This window comes from Mytilus galloprovincialis, chromosome 5 (assembly GCF_965363235.1).
Source record: "Mytilus galloprovincialis chromosome 5, xbMytGall1.hap1.1, whole genome shotgun sequence".
NCBI classification, from domain to species: Eukaryota; Metazoa; Mollusca; class Bivalvia; order Mytilida; family Mytilidae; genus Mytilus; species Mytilus galloprovincialis.
Genome location: NC_134842.1, coordinates 6,563,545 through 6,591,287, shown reverse-complemented (window position 1 = coordinate 6,591,287; position 27,743 = coordinate 6,563,545). Strand labels below are relative to the sequence as shown.

General features: G+C 32.5%; 2 protein-coding genes across 2 annotated transcripts; both read right to left on the bottom strand.

The window, feature by feature from the left end:
• Positions 1 to 186: 186 nt before the first annotated feature.
• LOC143074286 (fatty acid-binding protein, adipocyte-like) lies at positions 187 to 6,958 on the bottom strand. The gene is made up of 4 exons (XM_076249818.1): positions 6,808 to 6,958; positions 5,829 to 6,001; positions 5,314 to 5,424; positions 187 to 377 (listed from the first exon to the last, which is right to left on the bottom strand). The coding sequence occupies exons 1-4, from the start codon at positions 6,893 to 6,895 to the stop codon at positions 327 to 329; spliced, it is 423 nt and encodes a 140-aa protein (XP_076105933.1). The 5' UTR covers positions 6,896 to 6,958; the 3' UTR covers positions 187 to 326.
• A 5,662-nt stretch (positions 6,959 to 12,620) lies between these two features.
• LOC143075032 (fatty acid-binding protein-like) lies at positions 12,621 to 25,994 on the bottom strand. Its single transcript, XM_076250268.1, has 4 exons — positions 25,796 to 25,994; positions 16,333 to 16,505; positions 15,607 to 15,717; positions 12,621 to 13,522 (listed from the first exon to the last, which is right to left on the bottom strand). The coding sequence occupies exons 1-4, from the start codon at positions 25,881 to 25,883 to the stop codon at positions 13,472 to 13,474; spliced, it is 423 nt and encodes a 140-aa protein (XP_076106383.1). The 5' UTR covers positions 25,884 to 25,994; the 3' UTR covers positions 12,621 to 13,471.
• Positions 25,995 to 27,743: the final 1,749 nt, after the last annotated feature.

Genomic DNA, 27,743 nt, shown 5'->3' with positions numbered 1-27,743 from the left:
ATAAAAAAAACTACGTGCACGGACATAAACAGGTGAACAATTGCTTTAGCAAAAAATTAGTTTAAGCTAATAAAAATAAAGTATATGAATAACACTATTGTACAAGAATAGAGAAAATATTATCGGTACGTGGTTTGTGGTCCACGTCACTTATGCGGAACGTTACCATAGTCAATGCTGAACAGCTGCCATCAAATAATACAATAAGGTGAGAAAAAGCTCTTGTAAACGAAAAACAAATATACGTGATCAGTTCTGAACATTCAATTAGATTTAAAATGTAAATATCAAAACAGGTGAAGATCAACTGGCGTCTTGTCTCTGTTCTATGTTCTCTTGAAAATTCTTTTCCCGGTTACATCACCACGTGATATCGTCTATAATGAAATATTGTTAATTTGTTAAGAAGAAGAAGAATATATTTGTTTGCCTTATTCATATTTTACAGACTCAAGTTGATTTAGCTTTGGCATATTTTATTGACATCTGTTTATTGCTGAATACTGTACAATGATCTATAAATATGTGTCGGTCATTTTGGTTTTGACTTGCTGTCTCATTGTCTTGTAGGTCCGTGTAACACTTATCAATTCAAAGTTTTAAAACGTTTTGAAATTTTAGATTTTTGGAATTTTGATCAAAGTTTTAATATATCAAAATTTCAAATTGTGTTAAGAGTTTTGAAATTTTGAAATTTTAACCAAATTATTAAAATATCAAAACTCTAAATATCGTTTATAAATTTGATATTTTAGAAACTTGATCAAACTTTTAAAATGCTAAACCTATCGTGCAATTTTGATTATTTCACTTTTTGAAAGTTTAATTTTTTAAATGTTTGCTTAAATATAAAAGGGCGACAAGAGGGATACCTGTAATCACTGATGTAAACACGGCTCTGATAAGAACTATTCTTAGTTATAAATAAATAGCATGAAATATATCAAATAATTCTTAATAAAAAAATAAATAATGAAAAGAAGAAGTCGGGATTTTTTTATGAAACATATTAGACATCACATGGGATAACAGTATCCTGAAATTTTAAGGTTGTGCATCTATAAAAAAAAATATAATTAAACCTATTTAAACCGGAATCAACAACGTTGGTTTAAATCTCTTATATAAGGTTTAGCGTTTGAGATAAATAATTCAAATCTATTTTGTGTTCCCAGTGCCCAACATTTAGAAGTATCAGTGAAAAATGACCAACTCGAAGTAAACCATATAGTATTATTCGCCTTTTTGACGTTCCTGATGAAGGTAGATCCAGAAACAGCGCTTCGGTCGCATACAACTTAAAACGTTTTCCTTTCTTGTTAATCGATTGCAAAAGCCATGATGATAATATATTGCCTTTTATGATTTATTTCAGTTCCAAGAAATGATACGGAAGGAATACTTAATATATAGCGTTGCAATTAGGAGATAACTGTATTGTATTTTAAGCTCCGACGGCATCAATTGGGGATTTGATGGTCGCAAATTAAGTTTACTGGCGACGCGTTAGCGGAGACAGTAAACGGGTATTTGCGATCATCAAATCCCCAATTGATGCCGTCGGAGCTTAAAATACAATATTGTTATCTTCATTCTAATGAAACTGACAGAAAACAACGTTAAAACATGTATTTAAAATCTGTCATATGCCGTCTGCGCTTGCGCGTATGTCCCATAGCATCAATTGTCAATTGATGCCATGTAAGAAAGTGACGTTATCCAATCAAAATGAACGTTACAAACGTTGTTGCATTAGAATGAAAGTTGTGCTAGGTGTGTTTCAGTTGGCACCTAGACAAAAAAATGTACTGGTTCAGTGATTATAGACGTAATACTAAACTCCGAAATATAACAATGAATTAAAATCAAAATCATACAAGACTTAGAAGGACAGAGGCTCCTGGATTGGGACAGGCGCACAAATGTGGCGGGGTTTAACATGCTTCGTGAGATCACAACCCTCCCCCTATACCTCTAGCCAATAAAGAATGAAAAACACACAGTAATACGAACAGTAAAACGCACTTTAATAGGAAATACAAGTCCTATGTCAAAATAGGAAACAAACTAAGAAACTATCAACATGACAATGATAATAAAATAACAAAGGACTAATATATATATAAGGCTAGCAGTTACTATCATACGCCAGCTTCAGACCTCAACTTATAAACTAATTGAAAGGTTTATATGTCTTCATTATGCACACTCTCTCCCTGTTGCATTTATTGCTAATTTGTTCCGGAACATTCATGAAATATTTCTCACTGGCAACAAAAAAAATCGATAATTTAAAATAGGTTGTTTACATACAAATTACGAAGAAACGTAAGATTCAACTTCCGAGGACAAAATTTACCTTATAGATGGATTTAAATATGTATTAACTTCTCATTGGTCAAACACCTCTTTAATTGTTTCGTTCTTATTTTTCTTGAATTTCAAATTTCAGTTTCAGCGTTCCGTAGGTGAATTCTATACTTAAAATTCAGCGTTTTACATTGTACTGGTTTTTCGAGAGCAACATAAGTGTACGGCCAAAAATGGAAAAAAATCCATCATGCAGCTGACAGTGTGGCTTCTCTTTGCACGCCCCATTCTAACTGGATGTACATGTGTACTTTTAGTTTGCTCAAAGTCGATTGTCGTACGATAACTTAAAAATACCCAAATAACAAAATGCAAATACGGGACAATAATATCCTTTAATACAAATATCCTTTAATACAAAAAAATCTATTCCTTTTGTTTACTATTATAAAACAGTGGTTGATTTAGAACCTATAATGGAGCTACGTGTATGATAACCAGTCCAAACGTTGTCTTTAAGGGAGCAACCATTTTACTTTTAAAGTGGGGTGAGGTTGTTTTGTCGAAGCACTAACAATTTTATTAAGTTTTTCATCGCTATTAATCAACTTGTCTGGTTCAAAATTTAACACTAAAAGGCATGGATAATTTTTCTTTTGTCCTCTGCTGGCATAGAATATTATATCATCAAATTAGGGATCAGAATATTTTAATGTACCATTATCAAGGCCCCTAGTGGTAATATCAAGTAAAAAAACAGGGACTATCTAAATATTGGTTCCCCAGAAGATTACCATTTATCGCTGATAGAAACTTTTGAACACAATTTTCAAAATGCCGGCACCTATACAACTGGATAGATGGGTGCTTAATGTGGTACAGCGGCAACTATAACATAAATATGAATGCTCGTGAAAATTATGTTTATGGTATACGTTTATATATGATATGAAAGGTTTCAACTTTTACAAAACCAGAGCTATACTTTGGATTTAAAAGTTTACTTTATTTGGCCTTTTGATTTTATTTGACTTTATTTGCCTTTTTAACTTCATTTGGTTCGAGTGTCAATGATAAGTCTTTTGTAGACGAAACGCGCGTCTGGCGCAAAAACCGGCAAAATTTATATTCTGGTATCCATCTATGATGAGTTTTTGTAGATACCTTGATACAGTATCTTGGTTCCAATTTGCTGATATTGAATCTTAGTACCGTCTTAATTTCAGCGTAAATAAGTTTATATTAAAAACCTCCCACATTTTGGACTAGCACAACCTTAATTAGGACACCATCATTCAGTATCATAAAACCAGCAGATAAAATGGTCAATATCAGAGCCGTACGTCTGTTTTTTAAATAGATTATCTTCTTTTAAGAAATATTAATTTTGTCATCCAATTTTTCACCGCTTACAAATGTCCGAATTATTTCATACATAAACTTTTAAAGGGGCACTAGCTGTCAAATTCATGGTCACCGATTTGACTCAAATTCTCATATTTGATTTATTACAATGAAAAACATTTATCCAAACTACCAAAAGTCTAAAATAAACAGTATACAGAGCATGGTATAGATAATATATAGGTTCGTTTCGTGTGTATGTTAGTCCAGACGCCATCTAATTAACTATTGATTTGACCTCAGATGACCATATAAGCGATGTAAACATAAATAACGATATGAATAGATTTAACCAACACGTGCAATTGGATTTTTAAAGGTCTGTTTGATTTTATCTTATAGATTAAAAATTTATGTGTCTCATTGTTTTTAACCGTATAAGAATAATTTTATATAGATCGAATCAGTAATCAAATGATTTACCGTAGTTTCACTTTCATTGTTGACATTCTTTTTCTTTAAATAACCTATACACGTATAATGCATGCGTTGTCAATCTCTAGCGAGGGGTTACATTGAAGTTCACATGAATACGGATTTAATGAGGTCGGCTAATTCACTTGCAAGTGAAACAGTAAAAATCAATGTTTCATCGCTTAATTTGACAAAATTAAACCATTTTGGCTGCTAAAAGCGAATTATTATTTCACTATTTCACTTTCACTATTGATTGAACAAAAAAAATCTTACTTAAGATTTTTTATATATCCAGTAGCTAGTGCCCCTTTAAGTATCAGTATGTTTTTAATTCATAATGTTTCGTTTCGTTCCGCTTTTATTTCGTTTCGCTTTTTACAGGTATCCCTCTTATTGCCCCTTTTCTATTTTGATATTTTAAGCAAACATTTAAAAAATCAAACTTTCAAAAAGTGAAATAATCAAAATTGCGCGTTAGGTTTAGTATTTTTAAAGTTTAATCAAATTTCTAAACTATCAAATTTATAAACGATATTTAGAGTTTTGATATTTTAATAATTTGGTTAAAATTTCAAAATTTCAAAACTTTAACACAATTTGAAATTTTGATATTTTAAAACTTTGATCAAAATTCCAAAAATCTAAAATTTCAAAACTTTTTAAAACTTTGAATTGATAAGTGTTACACGGACCCTTGTACGCAAAATGTATTTAACTGAAATAATTTATTCTTGGTTAAGTTTTAATATTATAAGGTATTAAGTTAAAATGGTCTGATAAGGTAAAATATTATCAAAAGCCTTAAAACTAAGCGCTATACAAAGATACAGGTATTAGAAATGACCCTTTATGTGTGTGAAAGCGAAGAAAACCGTCTGTATGTTTCTATTTTCAAAATCTAGCTTTAAAATGTATAAGATATCTACAAAATATTTCAAAAATCTTATACAGTATGCAGCATATTGTCGACTGAAAATATTGTAAGGTTTAACTTTCACCGTTTCCTGTTTTAACATCCTGCGGAGGTATATCAATTTGGTTTAGAGTTAAAATAAATGTAAGAGAAACGTTACATTTATCAACAGTTTATGAATACAGATCTTTCATGACAACATTCTCTACCTATACAATTATAATTGGAGTGTCTTGATGATACAAAATGTACAAAACAACTATAATCACCATGACTAGATCTCCTCCCTGTATCACCCTGCTGACTGTAATTGCAGACTTAGTGGTATCATTGGGAGTTGTAAGTGTTGTCAATACGCCATCTGTATATGTTGTCATGCACTGTTTAAAGAAAAGAAAATGCATTCATGACACTGACTCCACAATACACAGTGAGTGCATACATGTAGATGAATTGGCAAACTTTTACAAGGTTAAGCTCATTATTGCTATCAAAAATTTCATGTACCATGTCAAAACAATCGTTTTGTTAAAAGAATCTTAAAAACTAAATGAGTGTGATTTGTTTATTGTTTGTACAGTTTCATGTAGTGGTTGACATCCTTGTCTCTTGGTATTCTAATAAATAGTTGTCTCATGGGTGTTCCTACTATATCTGTTTATTTAATTTATCTCGAAATTTAGGTCATTGTTTACTCTTTTTACGGATGCAGACTACACATAATTAGACAATAGTATGTATTGAATATTTAGGCAAAAGTATTTTACCGATGTTCAATATTTACCTTTCCATCTCTACCATCCTCAGTTTGTTTGCCAACCTCAGCATCTAACAGGAAATCTTCCTCTTTTTTCTTTGGTCCGGCTTCTATTATCAAATTTATTTTATTTCCATCAATGGTAATAGTGTGCACTGGTGAAAATTGAGCAGCAATTTTTCTCAATGGAAAACCTATTTCTAAAACCAAATAGAATTTTCTTGAAACGATATGAGTGTATAAATAGCACATAGCTGGGTCGATAAAGCAGATTGTTTCCCAGAGAAAACATTGTCACCTGAGCAAAGGCGTGTTTGTCAATGCTTTTCGAGGATAACCAATCTGCTCTATTACCCTCTCAGCTATTTGCTATTCAATTTATCTTAATGAATGTTCGATCATAATTGTCTTTTAATGTCAAATTTTAAATTGAAAGTACTGAAATATGTAAGTCACACAACAATATACCAGTTAAATATATATATATATAAAAACAGAAGTGAAGTAATACAATTTTTCTTCACTTTGACAGTCTATGTAAAGTATAATAAAGTAAAATAGTATATTCATTTTGGTAATAAAAGAATTGGCACTTTTTTCCATTTCCGTGAGCAGTATCCGAATTATTACCCCGGTTGGAGTCGAGATCAGTGTTTTTTCCAATAGGACTAATCATATGAGATTGTAATAAAATCCAAATGTGTATTCCTTTATGATCAGCGCCATTCTCTTCTCAACCAAACATACGACCCCTGTAGTAGCATTCCAAACGAACACCCCTCAACCTTATTTAGATGGACTCTTTATTTTGCAAATTGGTTTTCGTCCTGCATTTGTTTAAAATATTTGTCATTTACGTTTAGCACACAAATAAAGTATAACAAATGTTTGTACAACCAAATTAAAGGTTTATTTTCTGTTTATTATTACAATGTACTCTTAAAATTGCAGCTGTCAATCATAAAACAAACGATATATCTTAATGTAACAAAACATACGTACGTACCCAATGCTTTCAGAATTTCGTCTAAATTTTCACTTTTATACACTTTCCATTTTCCTTCAAATTTTTCTTTCATCTCATCTGCTGACATTTTAAAAGTTTAAACTTTATAAAATATTTAACGTCTGCTTACAGATATTTATATATTATATACTCAGAGGTCAATATGTAGACCTTTACATTTAATTATTTAAATGAATGAAAAGCCTTTCTATTGAATGATACAATTAAGCTGTAAGAACAATAACGATGTGGTTTATAAAAGTTCTTGCTTTTGAATGCAACCTAGTTCCACCTGATGAAAAATCGCTTTAATGCATTAAAATAGTAAAAAAATCAATCAGTAAAACTATGTTATGTCAAGTTCATCTTCGCGTTTTAAATTGCTGTTATGACGACGTTATTGACAATTATTTGATATAAAAATGTACTTGTTATTATCATATGTAAATGCCAATATTAATAGTATATCATAGGCTTTTCAAATCGATGGACGGACATCATGGTGTATTCCATTAATAGCATATCATGATAACTATACGTATGACAAGTATACAATTGATATTTGCATGTGTAGGTGTTATATATTTCATCTGTAAAGATCGAGGCAAATATTGTAAGTGATGACAGAAGGGCGAAAGATACCAGAGGGACATTCATACTCATAGATCGAAACTTAACTGACAACACCATTGCTAACAAACAAAAAAAGACAAACAGACAAATAATAATACACAAGGCACTCGACTCACAACAGTGAAAACTAACGACTAATCAACACGAAAGCAAAGATATGACAAGAGATTCAGAAGAGAAACGGAAAACCTCAACAGATACCACTCAAGTCTATAGGTCGCTCCTACTGTAGTGAGGAGGACTTAAACTATTTGTATATGGAGATAATACATGTGGAATTACAGTATGTCATTAAGACTGCATTAACTAAAAGAAACTTACAGTTCCGTAAAACAATTAAAATGGAAATATAACACGAAAATTTTAAAAGCAATTACAACTCTAGACACTATGTCATACCTCTACGGGTAATACTTATAACGTACAATACAAACCAAACGCGTAGCAGAAACTCGTGATCCTTCTGAAGCGTGGGTAATGGTATGTATGATATTCCTGTCAGGTATAAAGAGATAATTTATCATGCATTACCTGAATTCATATACTATAGTTCTTGTACTGTATGACTGTTTATCTAAGACTCAACTATATTCTAAACAAACCCGACGATACTTATTAGAAGAATACAAAAATTACAAGGTGAGCAATATGGTTTCTTATGTGCAAAGAAGCCTACACCAAGCACCACTGACACTGTATTGTTATTTGCAAGGGTTTCAGTGCACTATATATATATAGTGTCAGCTGTTGCAAATTATATAATTTATCTTTAGCTCTACATGTATATTTTGACAATGACCCCCAATGCAATGATTTATACGATCCTTCGAACCCCCCCAAAAAAACTTGCAATACAGTGAACTCCCAAATAGATGTTTGCATGTGGGGTAGATAGTTTAATGATCTTTGATGTACTCGTACCTGATAATTTATTCTTTGTAGCTGTCAGGAGACTGATTTAGAAGGGGGCCAGGGGGCATGCAATCCTTTTTTGGGAAATTTGGTGGGCCTGCACTCATGAAAATTTCTGGATCCGCCACTGGTTGTTGGACCATAATAGTCCCAGTATGAACACAGTGGTGATCAGCAGTCATTATAAAAAAAGAAGATGTGGTATGATTGCCCATGAGACAACTGTCTACAAGAGACCAAAATGACACAGACATGAACAACTATAGGTCAATGATGATCAAAATCTATACAACATAGTCAGCTATAAAGGCCCTGATATGACATGTAAAACAATTCAAACCAGAAAACCAACGGCTTTATTTATATAAAAAAATGAACGAAAACAAATATGTAACACATAAACAAACAACAACCACTGAGTTGTAGGCTCCTGACTTGGGACAGACACATACATAAATAATGTGGCGTGGTAAACATGTTAGCGGGATTCTGATCCCCCCCCCAAACCTTGGACAGTGGTACATGTATAACAGTACAACATAAGAACGAACTATAAAAATCAGTCAAAAAAGTCTTAACTCATCAGATTGCCCATTGATATATCAAAAGCACTGAAAATTTTATTTGATATGTCTGATTTCAATTTATTCACATCATCAGGTTTTACACTTAGTATATTTGTTCGTAACAAACATTACTATTTGGTTGATTATCTAGGGAATCACTGAAGCATGACGGAGAAGTCGCCCCCTTCCCCCTTATTGTCCCACCTGACCTAAGAATCTGTCCGTTCTTAAACCATTAACGTCATACATGTACAACAATTACTTTTCCATTGTGGCATCATATATTTTGTATTAAAACATCAAAATTTTACATGGAATATTTGTGATGTACATGTACAGTTTGTAATGGTGGACATATTCATATTGTAGCAATAAGGTGTATTCAAAGCAAAATAATTAATAATAAATCAACTCAATGGATAGAAGCATACTATTTAGTCAATTTTTTTTTCACACAGCATCTGCATAGAGTGATGAGATATAAATCAGGAGATCAATCACTGGTTTTGGAGGCAAGAATTTTCATATTTTACTTATTTGGGTAGACACATGTTACACAACATTTATCTCGTCATAATACCTGTACGCTCAGTGTTCTTCATGAAAACTATCACACTGATTTTAAATCATTATAGGAAAGCAAAGTGTATAAGCAAACATTTCAGGCGGCTGACTGCAATAGTCTCTATATTATCTGGAAAAGCTTATTTCTTGTCAACTTTCTTATTATTTCAAACATTTTAATAGATGTCTCCCAAATTTGGTGTCTTTCTATAAGCTTTTTTCAAAGTCATTTTCATTTATTTTTCAACCCGGCCCAGAAATATGTGGTTACCTTTAATATAGCTGATTTAGGGAAAGGCGACCTGGGTGAAACAAAGGCTATATTTATTGTCAATGCAAACATTTTACCTGTTCAACACCAAATGCTGTCAAGTTTGGGGTCTCTGGCCATGCCATGACTTTTTTTTAATAATAATAATTCATGTTACATGTACTTGTACATCTCCTTTGAATTTGTTTGCTTATTTGTTCTATGGTCTCTTTATGCATATCTATCTATATACCCCATTTTCATGGTCCTACAAAAATGTTTAAGATGTATACATTTTACTATTTTCTAGCTTCTCTCATGTGATAGCTGTACCTTTTTGGTCACTATTTATGTGTTGCGTTTAAATAGGAATTGTAACACTTTACAGTGACTGAACAGGTAAAAGAAATACTTCTCAAGAAACAGAAAAAAGAAAACTACTTGGAACAGCACCAGACTACATGTATGTATGAATAGAAACTAAGATCGGAATAGCATGGAGGATATTATATGTCCTTGTGAATAAGCAAGGAAAGCTTTTAATAATAGTGCCTTTTTTTTAATTTACTCTATTTTTCATTCATTATCTGTGCAAATTTCAACATAATATGTCATAAATTCTTATCTAACTATACTCAAACTTTTAGTGGTGGATCCAGAAATTTTCATAAGCGAGAGCCCACTGACTGCCTAAGAAGGGGCCAACTCCAGTCATGCTTCAGTGATTCCCTATAAAAAAACAAAATTTTCCTACAAAAGGGATGGCCCAGGCCCCCTGAAAAACCCTCTTAATTCCACCCCTGACTTTAATTTAATATGACAAGTGTTTCATTTACCAAAATTCTGGTGCGTTTCTGTGATAGATATCATGCACAATTTTATAAATGAGAGGGGAAAGAAGATTCACATGTGGTGTACCTGCACATGACAATTGCAAACTGCCCCATTTTTTCTATCACAACCAATCAACTGATCATGCTGAAACTGACATTACCAGAGAGTACACATCAAATGAAAAATCACAAATAACTGATACATATTATCAGATATTATAGAAATAATTATCTTTCAAATTTATTACAAAAAAAATGTGTGCTCAATCTTGTAGATAGATATAACTGGATCTCATATACATGTATGTAAGTACCAAAGACAACTGTCTATCCAAGTCACAATTTATAAAAGTAAATTATTAAAGGTTGGAGTTTAGTCTTCAACGCAAAGCAGCACTTTTATATATTCAACCAATCATGACAATGGCATTTGGGGTTAAACATGTTCTCGTAGGTAAATAATATTGCCTCAGAATTTTTTCATGAGAGTGTTATAGTCTATAGAGTATTACTTCCTGTTTGGTAGAATAGTTAAATAGAAGTCAATACGTTCTTGCTCAATCCTATGTCGCTTTGAAGGTGTCATGATTGTCATCCTCAGACTTAGCAATGTGTTACTGTAATTTGAATTTCAAAACAACTGAGTGACGTTTTTCGAAGCACTGGTCAACTCTACCATAGCGAATCACATTACTTTGACAATCAGTAAATTCCAGCCAAAAATATCTTTATAAGTAAAGAATTGTCACATAAATATAAAAAAAATAGAGTACACAGGAAATCGCAAAGTTCACATAGTCTAGTATGATTAATCATTTAAAAAAAAAAATGAGCAAAAGGGGGGGGGGAATGGGGTGTACGCCTTATACATCCCCCTCTGGATCCGCCACTTCCTTCTGTTGTTGTCCATTTTGTCAAGTAGTAATCCTCAAAAGTACTTGTAGGTTATATGCTATTTTTATCAAGTTGATTATAGACACAAAATACATTTTATTATAATATCATTCCCCATTTCCATTCTCAATTTTATAAAATCTCCTTCCATTATAACACGGGTAGACCAATAATACACCAAAAATGACAAAAAAGCGCATGTTTTCATATTTCTTGAAGTGCAATATTCCAATAAAAATAAACTACTCACAAACCACTGATCTCAATATAATTAGCTAAAATACGGCAAGCTTTTTAGAAAAGCTATTACTTGTGTCTTATTAACTTTAACATAAACCAGTATTTACATATCGCCGTACAGTAACAATACATTGTATTTATAACACGTACAAAGTTCTACCTTTTGAACTGTGAGGATTTAAACGTGGAGCAATATATTTATTGTTCAATCAAAATATTTATTTGATATACACGTCAGTATGGAATGGTAAATAATATTGAGAATCAAAATTGAAACAAGTCAAAGAGATAATAGCTCGATCGGCAGTCAATAGCCCAATGCCACCAATGGGTTTTCATCACTGCGAGAAAAAAAAAAAAACAAAACCGGCTCAAATAAAGGCAACAGTAGTATACCGCTGTTCAAACTCATAAATCCATGGACAAAAAACAAAATCGGGGTAACAAACTAAAAATCTCGTTGAGATGATTCAACGATAATCTAACTATATGCAGCTGGTTGTACAGTTCTTGCTAGACTTGCTACAATTCCCTTTCTATTATTTCTCTCTTACTTATTTATATGTTTACTGATAAGTGCCATCCTACTGATTGCCTTTGGAGATGTCAGTTTATTTGTAATCTCCTAGTTATAGCAGTAAAATTATTAAAGGGGCAAAATTGAGGGAAAAAAAAGAAGAAAAAACATAATTAGGAAGGGACATGTAGCAAGATGTTGCTACTGTAGCAGGAACAATTCTGTTGCAGGTTAGATGATGCAGACCACACACAGTCTGATCAAGTTTGTTAACTGATTTACACGGAGACGATGACATGTAGTTTTGTGAGAATAAAGTTCATTCATGGATGCCAAGTGTAAAATCGCTATTTAGATAACTTATTAATTAGTTAATGAAAACAAAAATCAGTAAAAAAACAATATATATGCATGTAATTTATTCTTCAAATACAACATTTATCATGAGTTTTCAATGTACAGGAATGGTGCATTCAATGATTTTAATTTTACTCGTAGATGCATGAAGTAGATATACTATCCACAGAGACAGATTTTGATATGCACAGTTTACTGAAATTAGACTGAACATTACGCTTCAATTCATTCAATTTAACAATTCCAAACGACTTGCAACTAAAATAAACCGAAATTCTAAACTTCAGCATACAAATAAATATCTTTAACTAATGAATTCAAAATACAAATATCTATATTTAACAAGAACATGTATGTACTGAATAATCATCATGTGAATTATTGAATTAAGAAATATGAAATTTTGAGTGTAAATAAGGGAGATAATAATTACATAATAATACTGTCTGCCACTGTACATAGAAATGGAAAGCATTCAGACCACTGTACGATGTTCGTGCGTACACTTTAAAATGGCCTTGCCTACCATTGAAGAGGATTGAATTGGGTTCCATTTTACTGCCACTGGAAAATAAGAGTGTGTTGACTAGATGCTGACATTTTGCCTTACAATGCAGCAGTGAATATCAAAACTGTATGTTCATATGAAAATTTGTGAAAATGTATTGCTAAAATAAATGAATGGATAGTAAAATGAAGTCAGAGACAAATTTATTGGGTTGTTGATATTTAAAATTTCACAAACCAGAGGTAAACAATGTCACTGAATATACAGAATCTACACAATCTCCATTCTAAGGTTTAATGCTAAAAGCGAAGTGCGAAATCTGCATGGTCACATGAAAAAGTTGTGAACCGATGTAACTCCTTAAGTTACGTAGAGTTCAATGTTACAGGTTTATGCCTTCTTGAAATATCTTTTAGCCGACACATCTCCACGAGTCATAGTCTGAAAATAAATAACAAAACTTGCATATTTAAAATTACTTTTATGTATATTTTTTGTCAAAACTTTAACACATATTTCTTATAAATAAAGTCCGCAGACAAAACTAAAATTATCATGTGTCATGTAGAACTATAAAAGTGTAGTATACTTGAAATTATATTTATTACATATTCTTAAAAGATGACCTTTATACGCATGTATTTTTAAGGGTTATCCCTACACCGGGGGGGGGGGGGGGTACTTCCTATATATTTAGTGGTATGTGTGTGCCGCTCAAAAGGGTTTCTTTTTCACCCCCTGCCCAGTCTGCTGGTTAGAACAGGGTTCCTTTTTATGTCCTGCTGGTTAGAACAGGCTCGCCTTTTCATCCCCTGCTGGTGTCTTCTTTTAAACAAAGTATTTGTCTAGAACAGGATAACTTATTTAAATGTTTATAGAACCAAAAAGAGATGATCAAAAATCTTTTGTTTTGCTTTCTTCTTAATCCTTGGTCAATTAAAGTAAAAAAACGTGTCTAGAACAGGGTATACATTTTCTGAGCGAGTCTAGAACAGGGTACGTTTTTCAATGTTTACTGGTTAGAACAGGGCATGATTTCGAAAGTGTTGTCGGCACAGTTATACCCGAAACGATAGTCAGTACCCCACCCCCATCAATTAACAAAAATAGATAGTAATTGGTTAAATTAAAAAAAGTGTTTGTCAATGGGAACATAAACGCTAACTCCCATGTAAATGTTATATTGCTATATAATTAGCTTTTGACAAATAGAATTGACAAATATCCAATAAACAGGCGTATTTTAGAGCCCAAGACACTAAAATGAAATTGAGAATTGAAATCTCGAATATGTCAAAGAGACAACAATCCGACCAAAGAGCAGAGCACAACCGAAGGCCACCAATGGGTCTTCAATATCAACATCCACCAATCAGGCCTACTCCCAACAACAAACCAATATATTAAACAGGCCTACTCCCCATAAAAAACCAATATTAATTAAACAGGCCAACTCCCCATAACAAACCAATATTAATTAAACAGGCCTACTCCCCATAACAAAACAATATTAATTAAACAGGACTACTCCCCACAACAAACCAATATTAATTAAACAGGCCTACTCCCCATAACAAAACAATATTAATTAAACAGGCCTACTCCCCACAACAAACCAATATTAATTAAACAGGCCTACTCCCCATAACAAACCAATATTAATTAAACAGGACTACTCCCCATAACAAACCGATATTAATTAAACAGGACTACTCCCCACAACAAACCAATATTAATTAAACAGGCCTACGCCCCATAACAAAACAATATTAATTAAACAGGACTACTCCCCATAACAAACCAATATTAATTAAACAGGCCTACTGCCCATAACAAATCAATATTAATTAAACAGGCCTACTTCCCATAACAAACCAATATTAATTAAACAGGCCTACTCCCCATAACAAACCAATATTAATTAAACAGGCCTACTCCCCATAACAAACCAATATTAATTAAACAGGACTACTCCCCATAACAAACCAATATTAATTAAACAGGTCTACTCCCCATAACAAACCAATATTAATTAAACAGGCCTACTCCCCATAACAAACCAATATTAATTAAACAGGCCTACTGCCCATAACAAACCAATATTAATGAAACAGGCCTACTCCCCATAACAAACCAATATTAATTGAACCGGCCTACTCCCCATAACAAACCAATATTAATTATACAGGCCTACTGCCCATAACAAACCAATATTAATGAAACAGGCCTACTCCCCATAACAAACCAATATTAATTAAACCGGCCTACTCCCCATAACAAACCAATATTAATTATACAGGCCTACTGCCCATAACAAACCAATATTAATTAAACAGGCCTACTCCCCATAACAAACCAATATTAATGAAACAGGCCTACTCCCCATTACAAATCAATATTAATTAAACAGGCCTACTCCCCATAACAAACCAATATAAATTAAACAGGCGTACTCCCCATAACAAATCTATATTAATTAATCAGGCCTACTCCCCATAACAAACCAATATTCTTTAAAGACTTACCATGACAAGATCATCTCCTTGTTTTTCTCTGACTACTGTTACAACTTTCTTGGTAGCATCAGTAGGAGTATTTACTATTGTCAATTTACCGTCGACAAACGTCGCTTTCGACTGCAATATAAGATTATTATCAAAAAGAGTCACAACAAACTATACAACTCCTTGAAGAAGTCAGATATATCAAAACATATGTAAATCTATCACATATCCTACTGTTTAACAAGACATGCAAAAATCAAATCAAAAGGAATTCTGCACTTTATTTTTGTTGTTTTCAATAAGTTTTTGGTTCTCTGTCCATTTTTTTTGGTCGTCTTTCGATTTATGCATATATACCTGATAATAGTTTATTTTACTAAGATATGCAGTTCATAAACAGTAAATTGCAATTGCATACATCTAAAACTTTTGAGAGAAAAAGAAAAGAAATCCCGAATACATCATTTTTTTCAAACTTTGCAACCCATGCATGTATATGGTTGATGATGAAGATGTTAAATGATTGGCGTTCAACGTCCAACGACATCATCCCACTCGAAAACAAAGTACGTCACTCACTTACGTAGCAAATACAAAGTTCCGGTCTTTAGTCTGACCCGATCAAGGATCAAGAGGAGTTCGCAACAACACGACCACCGTTGAGGAGGAAATTTGAAAAATAAAATATTATGCTCTAATTTATAGCATACGGTTAAAAGAAAATGGCTACACGAAGACCATAGTTACCTTGACCATTTCCCCTGCATCTGTTTTCCTGTCTACCTCTTCATTTAACGTGTATTTTTCTTCCATTTTCTTTGGTCCAGCTTCTATATTAATTGTTATGCTATTGCCATCGATGGTAAAGGTATTTGTTGGTGACATATTGGCAACAGCCTTTCTCATCACAAGATTGATACCTGTAAATGAATAAAGTTAACATTCAGTTGGATTCAATATATGTATGTTTAAGTACGAGAAATGATCATACAAACAGAAAATGCATTAATCTACATTGTAACTTATATTCAAAACTTGAAATGTAGCATAAATTCACAGAATAAAAAAACTAACAGAATATAGTTTTTTTTTTTTTTTTAATAATTATTCAGTTTATTGCACTATTGGTTGTTACCAAATACCCTAAAAGGTACAACTATCCCAGATAGGTTTATCCCTGTGTGTGAATTATCAACTGAACCAGGGGATTCACAAGATAAACTTATTATAAGTTTCAAAAGTGGTTAATATATTATTACAATCTATATAGTTTACAAAAACTGCATAACAATAAAATCCGGAAAACATACGTTCTCTCTGTTTACGTTTTTCTACTTATTTTAATTGTATATCACGTGGTATAGATGTTTATTATGTATCTTGAACACGTGCGTTTTATTCATTCTTGTATGTTGGAATATTCTTAATTTATTTGGTGAGTTTTAAATTTAATGAAATAACTGTTTTGTTTTCTTTAACGATTACTTGAATGCGCTACAGAATACTGAGAAACTTGATGCGTTAGCCTATTATGAGTATCAAACATTGATGACATTCTGATGGTATAAAGTTAACATGGTCAAAACATAGACATGATGGATAAAGAATGAGACTTTTTTAAAGGCAGTGCTTTAATGCCTGACTTTCAAGTCATGAGGTTCATCTTTCCTTACGCAAATCTTTGCTGGGGGTCATTTTGCAAGAAATAGATCCGGAAATGTTTAAATTTCTCCTCTACTTTTTGTGGTATGTATTGGTTTTTGTTCCTTTCATTTACATTGGGAAATAAAGAAACGATCAGTGTGTATTGTTCGTTTTAAAAATCTGTTTATTAATGTGTCTTTTGCATTATAAGCAGTCAATCTGATTACAAACTATCATTATTCGAATTCCGTGTGGAAAGAGGTCCGTTCAATTTCGAGTACTATTTGCGATCTAAAGATATTTTAAAATCATTTCACTCGTTGATATAACATGATATTATAATTAAAAGTCGACTGACCGTGAATTATATTGCATAATATACAATTTAAAGTATTTCTGTACGTGAAGCCGTATGACGTTATAGTTATTTCGGTCTCAGTTATGTAAAATATGAAGTTATCGTTCCTGAATAGGGTTCCACTAATTAAAGACAAGAAGCGTCAAAAAGTGATAAGAAGCGACAATAAAATTAAAATAGCGATAAGAAGCGACAATATAATTAATTTAGCGAGAAGAAGCGTCAAGAAGACTATATAGCTACTATACATAAATAAAAAAAATGTCATTGCAACAACTTATTCCCCATAGATATTAAAAAAAACATGCATTATTTTTTTATTATAGGGGCGGTTATAAAACATTTTTTATATTACTGTACATTGATAGATAAAAATATGTTTTTATTAAGAAAGGGATTAGTTTTGATTAGATATAAAAAAATATATATATTTTATGCACACGCTAAAAATTGGCCATCAAAACAAAAAAAATTCAATTTCCTTTTAAAGAATTTATTGAATCAAAACCATGCAATATCATTTCCTTTCTAACAGTGAAATTCTTCTTTTTCATAGGGACATATTTGATAGGTGTAGGTTCACCCTATCACATCAAATGAGAATAGCCTCGTGAGAGAATTACGATTCGCTTGTCCCTTGTTAGTTATTGTCGCTTCGTCACTAAATTAAACTTCTTGTCGCTGTTTGTCTCTAAAATTCTTTTTGTCTCTTATTAGTGAGACCAGTCAGTTCCGTCCTTAACTTCCGTTTATGCACTGCAAAACAATCACACAATTAACGATGCCTAGTCCTTGTTGGTGTGTACCTGAGTGTCATTTAAGAGGAGGACTTGCATTTCTAAATGACTTAATAAGAAGGAAAAGTTGGATCAACGCCATGGCTCAAACGTAGATTGTCATGTGCGATGCAATCGTAGAACCCACAGTGGCGGATGCAGAAATTTTCGAAAGGGGGGGTGCTAGCCCAGGGCAAAAGGGGGGGGGGGTGCAGGGGGGGGGGGGGTGCAAAACATATGTCCCGATTCAAATGCATTTATCGGCCAAAATAAAGGGGGGTGCGGACCCCCGGAACCCCCCCTCTGGATCCGCCACTGACCCATATCAATCAGCTGTTGTTTGCAAGGCACATTTTACTGAAAACGACTACGTTCAGGAAACTATTCATGGTAAAACTTTATTTTCTTTAAGAAATATATACTGTTATTTATATAATCGCCATGCAAGTAAACCAAAGTCTGTTTGCAACCGCAATTATCGTTTTAGAATAAAAAGGGGGGTGAATTCAAGACGTCATAACTTTTGGGATTACGATTCAATATCATCTGTTTGACATTTTTTGGTTAATACTACAATTGTATGGTTTTTCTACAAGAGATATATTATACTGATAATTATTTTAGCAGTAATTATGTAAATTTCGGTTGTAATTACAAGAATTCATGAGCTATGCCTCGGGCTTTCTTGAAAAATATCAATGACAATGTAAACAGGAACAAAACATTGACATGAATGATGCTCTCCACCTATGTTATAGTTATTTAGGTATGTGTGTTGCACAAGTCTTTCACAAGTTTCAAAAAAGCTAATGTTATAAAACTTTTTTCAGGGCACATACCCACTTTATAGAGACTTGTCTACTGCCATGCATTCCCATCCTATTTTCATGCACCATTTGTAAGCAAGAGACTGAATGGTTTACAAAATTAAAAATCAGGACGGTGTCCCGTTAAACCAAAAGAACTAAACTGGATGAATATTGTAGGAGAAATCTAGAGGAAAGTTTTGATTTGTGAAATTGGTTTTCCTGAACAGATGTACATTCATCCTGCAGGAAAGATTTATAACTGTCCACCACCAACTGACGAGCTAATGTTGAGCTTCACAGATGGAATTACTCAAACACCATAAATGCCTATGTTTTCAGCACAGATTTCACAAATCATGACACAGCTGTGAATTTTTATGCCCCACCTACGATAGTAGGGGGGCATTATGTTTTCTGGTCTGTGCGTCCGTTCGTCTGTTCGTCCGTTCGTCCGTTCGTCCGTCCGTCTGTCCCTCTTCAGGTTAGAGTTTTTGGTCAAGGTAGTTTTTTATGAAGTTGAAGTCCAATCGACTTCAAACTTAGTACACATGTTCCCTATGATATGATCTTTTTAATTTTAATGCCAAATTAGAGTTTTTACCCCAATGTCACGGTCCACTGAACATGGAAAATGATAGTGCGAGTGGGGCATTCGTGTACTGGGGAAACATTCTTGTTTATACCTGTTAAGAGTCGAAAACTAAATATTATTTTTATATAAATAAACATATATTGTGTCATTTTAGAACTTATATTTTTCCAAAGGATGCATGAATGAAAGTAGTGAAATTCATTTTGCTTTGATATATAGATATGAATTACAATTGTTCATGTTATTATAATGCATATAAAAATAAGGAGATGTGGCACAATGTAAACATATGATATTCTGTGAGTTTATCAAACTAAAGGGGATAAGAAATGGGTATAAGCAGTTACAGGACTGTACTACTGTACAATCTCCAACAATGAGAAAAACTCATACTGTAAAGAGAATTTCATATTTACAAGTAAGTGTTGTTTTTGCATTGAATAATTTTCTTCTATTGTCTTAAAAGCAAATATGGGAAGTGGTTAAAATGCTAATGAGACAGCTTTTATGGCCACCAGATGTCATTGTTACCTTGATTAAAAACTCCTTTTTAGCTCACCTGACCTGACTCATCACTTGGTTTCGTCGTCCATAAACTTTTACAAAAAATCTTCTCTGAAACTACTGTGCCAAATTTAACCAAACTTAGCCAAAATCATCATTGCGGTATCTAATTTAAATCAAAGTACTGAAGTACTGAACATCGGATGACCGCAGGTTCTTGTGGATGGTCAAAAGCACATGTCACAGAAACAGATCACATCTCTATACCTGAAACTTGGGTTAATTTACAGAGATATTTTTTTCTGATACAAGTTCGTGCTTGGATGATGAATAAATGACAGGAAATTCAACCTCACCGTAATAACTATTATATATTGTAGTGCAAGAAATCAGTATACCTTGGACTATTATACTTGTATAATAATAGTCGTAGAGAATACACTGGTTTGTTGTTATATATATTATTAATATTACGATTGCATGTATGTACCGATTATCAGGTTGTCTGCATGTTGATATCGTAAAATATCAGCTGCGAGACATAATATTAAGCTTTTTGTCGAGTAAGCGCATATTATGTCGAGCAGCTGATATTTTACAATATTAATATGCCGATAACCTGATAATCGATTTATCGTGCTGCATTTGCGTCTTTTGGAAGTATTGTCTTAGTTTCACCAGCAACCGGAAGTTGACTTGATAAGTTCGGGTCAAACTTATCAACGTCGGTTCAAACATTATGACGTCGCTGATATGTCCGGGTCAAAGTTATTAAGGCCAGGTCAACGTATTTGACGTCACAAAGCCGTGATATGGATCGAGTTTTATAAAGAACTGAGCAAATTGATATAGACAGTTGGACGACCGATAAATATCATTTTCATCTATTTGTATATATGATAATTCTATTCTACTATTATTATAGTGCAGTGCAAGTGCATGGTGGACACTCTTCTGTAAAAAAATCAAAGCCTTAAAGGCTGTAAAAGCAATTGCTGCCATGTTAATGTTTTGGGACACTTTTATTTTTCATCTACATATATAAGAATTAAACCTGACAGGACATGGTTGTCTAGTGAAAAGCAAGAAGGTTTTGACTTTATATCAATAAAAGACTTAAGCAGGAAATCATTTTTAATATGTTTTATATTTCACAAGGAGACAACAAGTTTACCAGGCCAGGAACATATATATTATTACTGTTCCCAGACCAGGCTAAAGTTGGGGGTAATTATGGATTATCCCCTGGTAGTGTCTGTAACTGGGCAATAATTACTTTTATTTATTTAATTTTAACAATTTTCATAATTAATTTAAATTAACCATTCAGTTAAAACATTTCCCCTTTCGAGACGCTAATTAATGTTGAAAAATGGGACAGAAATAAAATAACTTACAAGACATAAACATGTAAAAAATAAATATATATTTCAGCTTACTAAAAATATTTTCATAGTGTTACTTTGACATCATTTCTTAAAACTAAGTCCCACACATAATTGTTCATTTGATATGTGTCATCATCATGCGGTACGAGAAGTTTTCATGTCGCTAAATAGTCTTTTTGTCGCTGAATTTATTCTTCTTGTCCGTTCTTGACGCTTCTTGTCGCTAAAAGTTCTTATTGGTGAGACCGCTATTTTTAGATAACAGGTGGTCATTTACACTACACGTATAACCTGTGTAATGATTTTTATTTTACGATAAATTTATGAATGAACGATAATTTTATGAATGAACAAGAGCACCTGACCTCTTTCTGAAACACCAATTAAACATATAAAATCGTATTTATTAAGATATAATTCAGTCAAATTTTCACCACTAAATCAACAACTGAAATGATTCCATATTTTGTTGAAACATCGTACAACCGGAGAACAGAAATCGCAGGTATGAAAATGCACTTTTTTCACTGGTGTTGAAAACCCAAAACTAATTTGACTAGAATTTATGAATGACGGAAATTTAAGCGATAACAATACATCGGAGTGACCTCAAGGTCATCCTCTGTAAAAATGTGTGGTTAGACCCGGTCAACCAACCGAGATGGCCACTATGGCCAAATATAGAACATACAGGTAAAATGTAGATTTTGGCTTATAACTCTGAAACCAAAGCATTTAGAGCAAATCTGACAAGAGTGAAATTGTCTCTCCAGTGAAGATCTATCTGCCCAGGAATTTTCAGACAAATCTGACAACCCGTTGATGGATTGCTGCCCCCAAATTAGTAATTTGAAGGAAATTTTGCAGAGTTTGGTTATTATCTTAAATATTATTATAGATAGAGATAAACTGTAAACAGCAATAATGTTCTGCAAAGTAAGATCTACAAATAAGTCAATATGACCAAAATTTTAAGTTGACCCCCTTAAAGAGTTATTGCCCTTTAAAGTCAATTTTTTACAATTTTCATAAATTTTTGTATTTTTTGTTAATTTTTAAAAAATATTTTCAACTGTAAATACTGGGCCATGTTTATTATAGATAGAGATAATTGTAGTACCAAGAATGTTCAGTAAAGAAAGATCTACAAACACATCCCCATCATCAAAAACACAATTTTGTCATTTTATATGTGTCCGTTGTTTAATATGCACATAGACCGTCCAAGGTGAGCGACACAGGCTCTTGAGAGTCTCTAGGTCATTAATACAGGTAGATAACTTTATCATGTTTATACTGAAAAATAATTTTGCTTGGAGGGAGAATTTAAAAAAAGTTCTGTCTTCAAAAGAGTTGACATGTTACTATGTACATTAACCATTATGTTACTTGATGTTCTAGCAATACACACAGAACGGAGACTAGTCAATCTTTGTGAATTATTTTTCATAGGATAGGAGTAATTGAATATGTGTATATAATCAATAATTAAAAATAGTTTTATTTACATTAAAAAGGAAAAGTTCTTGTGTCTTAAAAATGCATTTCATGGCGAGGTACAGAAAATATACTGTAAACAGTAGACTATAGATATAGGTGAACTAGGTACAAGAGAACTCTAAATCTTAAATACTACAAACCACCTCTGTTCTATCGAAGATAATGATATAACTGGACTAGAAATACACACAACCTGTTATTTACTGCTTTTACAGCGCTTTCGCGCTTTGATTATACTTTGTATAAAGTATTGACAATCGTTTCGTGTAAACAGAGAAACAGTATACATAAAACATAAATGAAAAAACATAATATTGCTCTGCGAGTACATGGAGTATAATGTCTTAACTTTCACATAAACAGACACACACACATGTGCCTACACACAAACTTGGTCCCAAAACTAGCACACACACACACACTCCCTGTCACACAACTACTCAATCATAAGTACTTGTACGCCTCAGCTATTGAATTACATTGTGGTGAATTATATATATTTAAATGTATCTTTCAAAAATTTACTACATTTTCTTTCTAAGAGTATACTATTTTCATACCATTCTAAGAATTCTAATTTAAAAACCCTGTATACATCTATGTACTTGTGTTTTAACTCTGATGTATAATGACTCTATAATTGCTTTTGTAAACAGCAAATAAAACAATTGTTAACAACACATTAATATCAAAATATGAACTGTCATGAATTTTGTATCCAAGTATTAAATTTTGCATTGATAAAATATGTGTACCTATTTTTATTTTATCTAGTAATGACCCAACTTTAATCCAAAATTCTTGTAAAAATTCACACTCTTTGAAAAAATGATTATAATTGTCTACTTGGTGACATATATGACATTGATTATCCTTCATTATTTTCCATTGATAAAGCAGTTGCTTACATGGCAATATATAATTGATCAATTTCCACCTAAACATTTTTAGTTTGTTATCAATTAACTGGTGAAATGTCAAGTTTAATATATCATGTAATTGATTTGAGGAATTTAGATTGAAATTTTTTTTCCATTTTATGAAACCAATAGGTGTGTCACTTTCTATACCTTTGATATAATTATATATATCTTTAGGTTTTAATTTTTTAATGCATATTGATTTGGCTTTGTTTTTTGTTTCTAAGTAAAGAATATAGTTAACAATATAATAATGTTTTTGCCAAGTGAAAATTGTACCAAATGGCTTATTTGCTTGGTTACTTAAATTTATTTTTGGTAGAGTATAAATTTTTGCTTTTTTGTTGTTTTTTTTAAAATATAAAGTCAAAAACATTTGTTCAAAATATTTTTCAACATCATTTTTGTCCATAGATCTGATCTAATTCGCTTAATAAACAATAGCTCTGATCTAATTCACCCCTACATTTAAACAGCAGTTCCGAGCTAGGTCTTCATTCTAATAAATATGCAGTTGCAAGTGTATTCATATTATTCAAACAGAAGTATTCTATTCCATAACAAGTAGTTAGCAATGAAAGGTTATATCAATTTATAACTTTCTAAAAACTTTGCATGAGTTGTGATACCGATGCAAGATGAATGATCATAAATATTGACCATTCAATTGAAGTTGAATTATAGGAAAAATAAGATAAAATCAATTAGACGATACAGTCATGGTACATGTACGTATACTTTACCTGACACACATACATTGGTTAGAGGTATAGGGGGAGGGTTGAGATCTCACAAACATGTTTAACCCCGCCGCATTTTTGCGCCTGTCCCAAGTCAGGAGCCTCTGGCCTTTGTTAGTCTTGTATTATTTTAATTTTAGTTTCTTGTGTACAATTTGGAAATTAGTATGGTGTTCATTATCACTGGACTAGTATATATTTGTTTAGGGGCCAGCTGAAGGACGCCTCCGGGTGCGGGAATTTCTCGCTACATTGAAGACCTGTTGGTGACCTTCTGTTGTTGTTTTTTATTTGGTCGGGTTGTTGTCTCTTTGACACATTCCCCATTTCCATTCTCAATTTTATGGTAAGGCTTTTGTTAGCCGTTAATGAATATTTGTGTCACCGAATGACAATTGACATGTTATACTTCCCGTAGCCACTACCTCATCAATGTTTTGCTCTTCTTTTTCAAAATAACGAAACGCCAATTATCAGGATTTTATTCCTTCACAAAATCAGCACAACAACTTCACCTTTAAGGAACACCGGTTTTGTACTTTTTAAGGGGATGGGGATGGGGGTCTATAAGTGAATCGGTACTTTGTATAGCTGTTTGTCTTGCCGTCGCAATTCGTTTGATTATGTGTTGGTCGATTTTTTTTTTAAATTGTATTAATAACTTTTATTCTGAGTGTACCCAAGCCCTCCCATAGCTAGCGCCTCAAATGCTCTATTCGTTGATGAACTATGAACCAATTTCGGTCCGACAACTTAATGAATTAAATTTGAAAAAAATGTGACAATAAAATGTAAAGAAAATGTTCTTTATATTTATACTTTGTTTTCCAAAAATAATAAGGAGATGTGGAATGATTATCTCCGTGTGGCCTTCGACAATGAGAAAACCCTTTATATTTGGTATGAAAATAACGCATGTCAACATGCAAAAAAATCTATACGAGAAAACCAACGATCTGACATTGATATTATCACTTACCCATTTCTTTTAGAAATTCTTCAAACTTTTCACTTTTGTAAACCTTCCATTTTCCTCCAAGTGCAGTTTTCAAATCATCAGAAGACATTTTTTATTCTTTTTACTATAATGTAACGCGAAGTAGACGGAGAAATAAATTATGTTTTAAAGGTTGAGAATACGCATCTTATATACTATCGGAATTATACAGGTTTACAATGTGGAACGTTCAGGTAACGGAGAGGTAGACCGAAACGTCGTATACAAACATAAATATTGAATATTGTCATTTACCTGTACCTCATTCATCAATAACGTTCTACATCTTGAACTGAGTGGGATTTTAGCCTTAACGGTTTGAAAAAACTAGTTTATACGAGTGAAAAGAAGAATGTATAACATGCATAAGTAACGTTTCTGTCAAATTTTGTAAGCTATCGATTGTACAAGGAAATTTAGAATGCATTCATATGCATCGTGTCACATAACACATTAGTAGAAGGAGTTATAATGGCCCTGTTATATGTCCAAGGTCTGTAATAATGGTCGAGGAAGTCTGTAATGGCCCGAGGCAACGCCGAGGGCTATTACAGACATCCGAGGCCATTATTACTGACCGAGGACATATAACAGGGCCATTATAAAAACATCCATTTCTTAATACATTTATTAACCAACTGAACAAAAGTGTATGTGTTGCTGCTAACTTGATGTACTGTCTTACTCTTTTAATGACAGTTTAGTTTGAACAAAATAATTTGTACTTCACCATTATAAAGCTTTAAATATACCAAATATCCAAAATATTAAGTTAAAAGAGATATGTGTTAAAAACTGAATGAACAGTGATCCCTTTATATGGTTCTTTAATGTTGGTTGCTGGTTACTAAATTAGATAAAATACAAAAAGGTATTATACCCTTTACAACTTAGTTTTATTAACTTTATCAAAAACCCAAGCAGGGCTTAATACAGACAAACTTGGCATTAATACAGGGCCATTACAGAAAAAACAGGGCCATTACAGAAAAACAGGGCCATTACAGAAAAACAGGGTCATTACAGAAAAAAACAGGGCCATTACAGAAAAACAGGGCCATTACAGAAAATATGTAATTTTTAATAAACGGTCACTTTTGGCAATAATGCACTTAGTTGGTTAATGAAATATTATAATAAGTGTCTATACACATTATTAAACGTTCCACATATTAACTTATTAGCTAAATGGAAAACTGTAGATTAGGAAATAAAAAAAAATCTTAAGTTTATACATATAAACTCCACAAAGTTTGTATCGACAGTATATATCGCCAACCAACTGAGGGAACCTCAAGGAGTGGCAAAAAAAAAAAAAAAAAAGGGGGGGGGGGGGTTATGTTTTTTCATCATAAAAACTGATTCCCAATTTGATGAACAAAAAAATTGTGGTCAAGCAGATGACCAGAAAAAAAAAGAGTTTTAAAAATTGCGACAAAAGTTGCATTTTATCCCTATGTTAGATATGTTTAGCCATCTTGGTTGACAGGCGCGTTCATCGGACACATTTTTGAAACAAGATATAGATCGATATACGAAGTAAGATTGTGGCCACATTGGTTAAATTTAGCCAAGTAGTTTCAGAGCATAAGATTTTTGCAAATTAAAGTTATCGGGCAACGATGGATGACGGACGCCAAGTGACGAGAAAAGCTTATTTGGTCTTTCATCCAGGTGAACTTAAAACTGAATATGTACCTATTACTGCTATTCTTGATTTGATAATACCTTTCAATATTAAATTCAATATTTAGAATTTAGTGATTTATGGACCATTAGTCCTATAACATATGACCTCGGGGGCATAATTTACTATTTCTATTTACTGTTCTGATATTTTGTTTTACTATCAATGTGCCACAAAAATAAAAAATGAAAATATCAGTATAAAAACGTTAAAAATTGAATAAGGATGCGAAGTCATATGTTA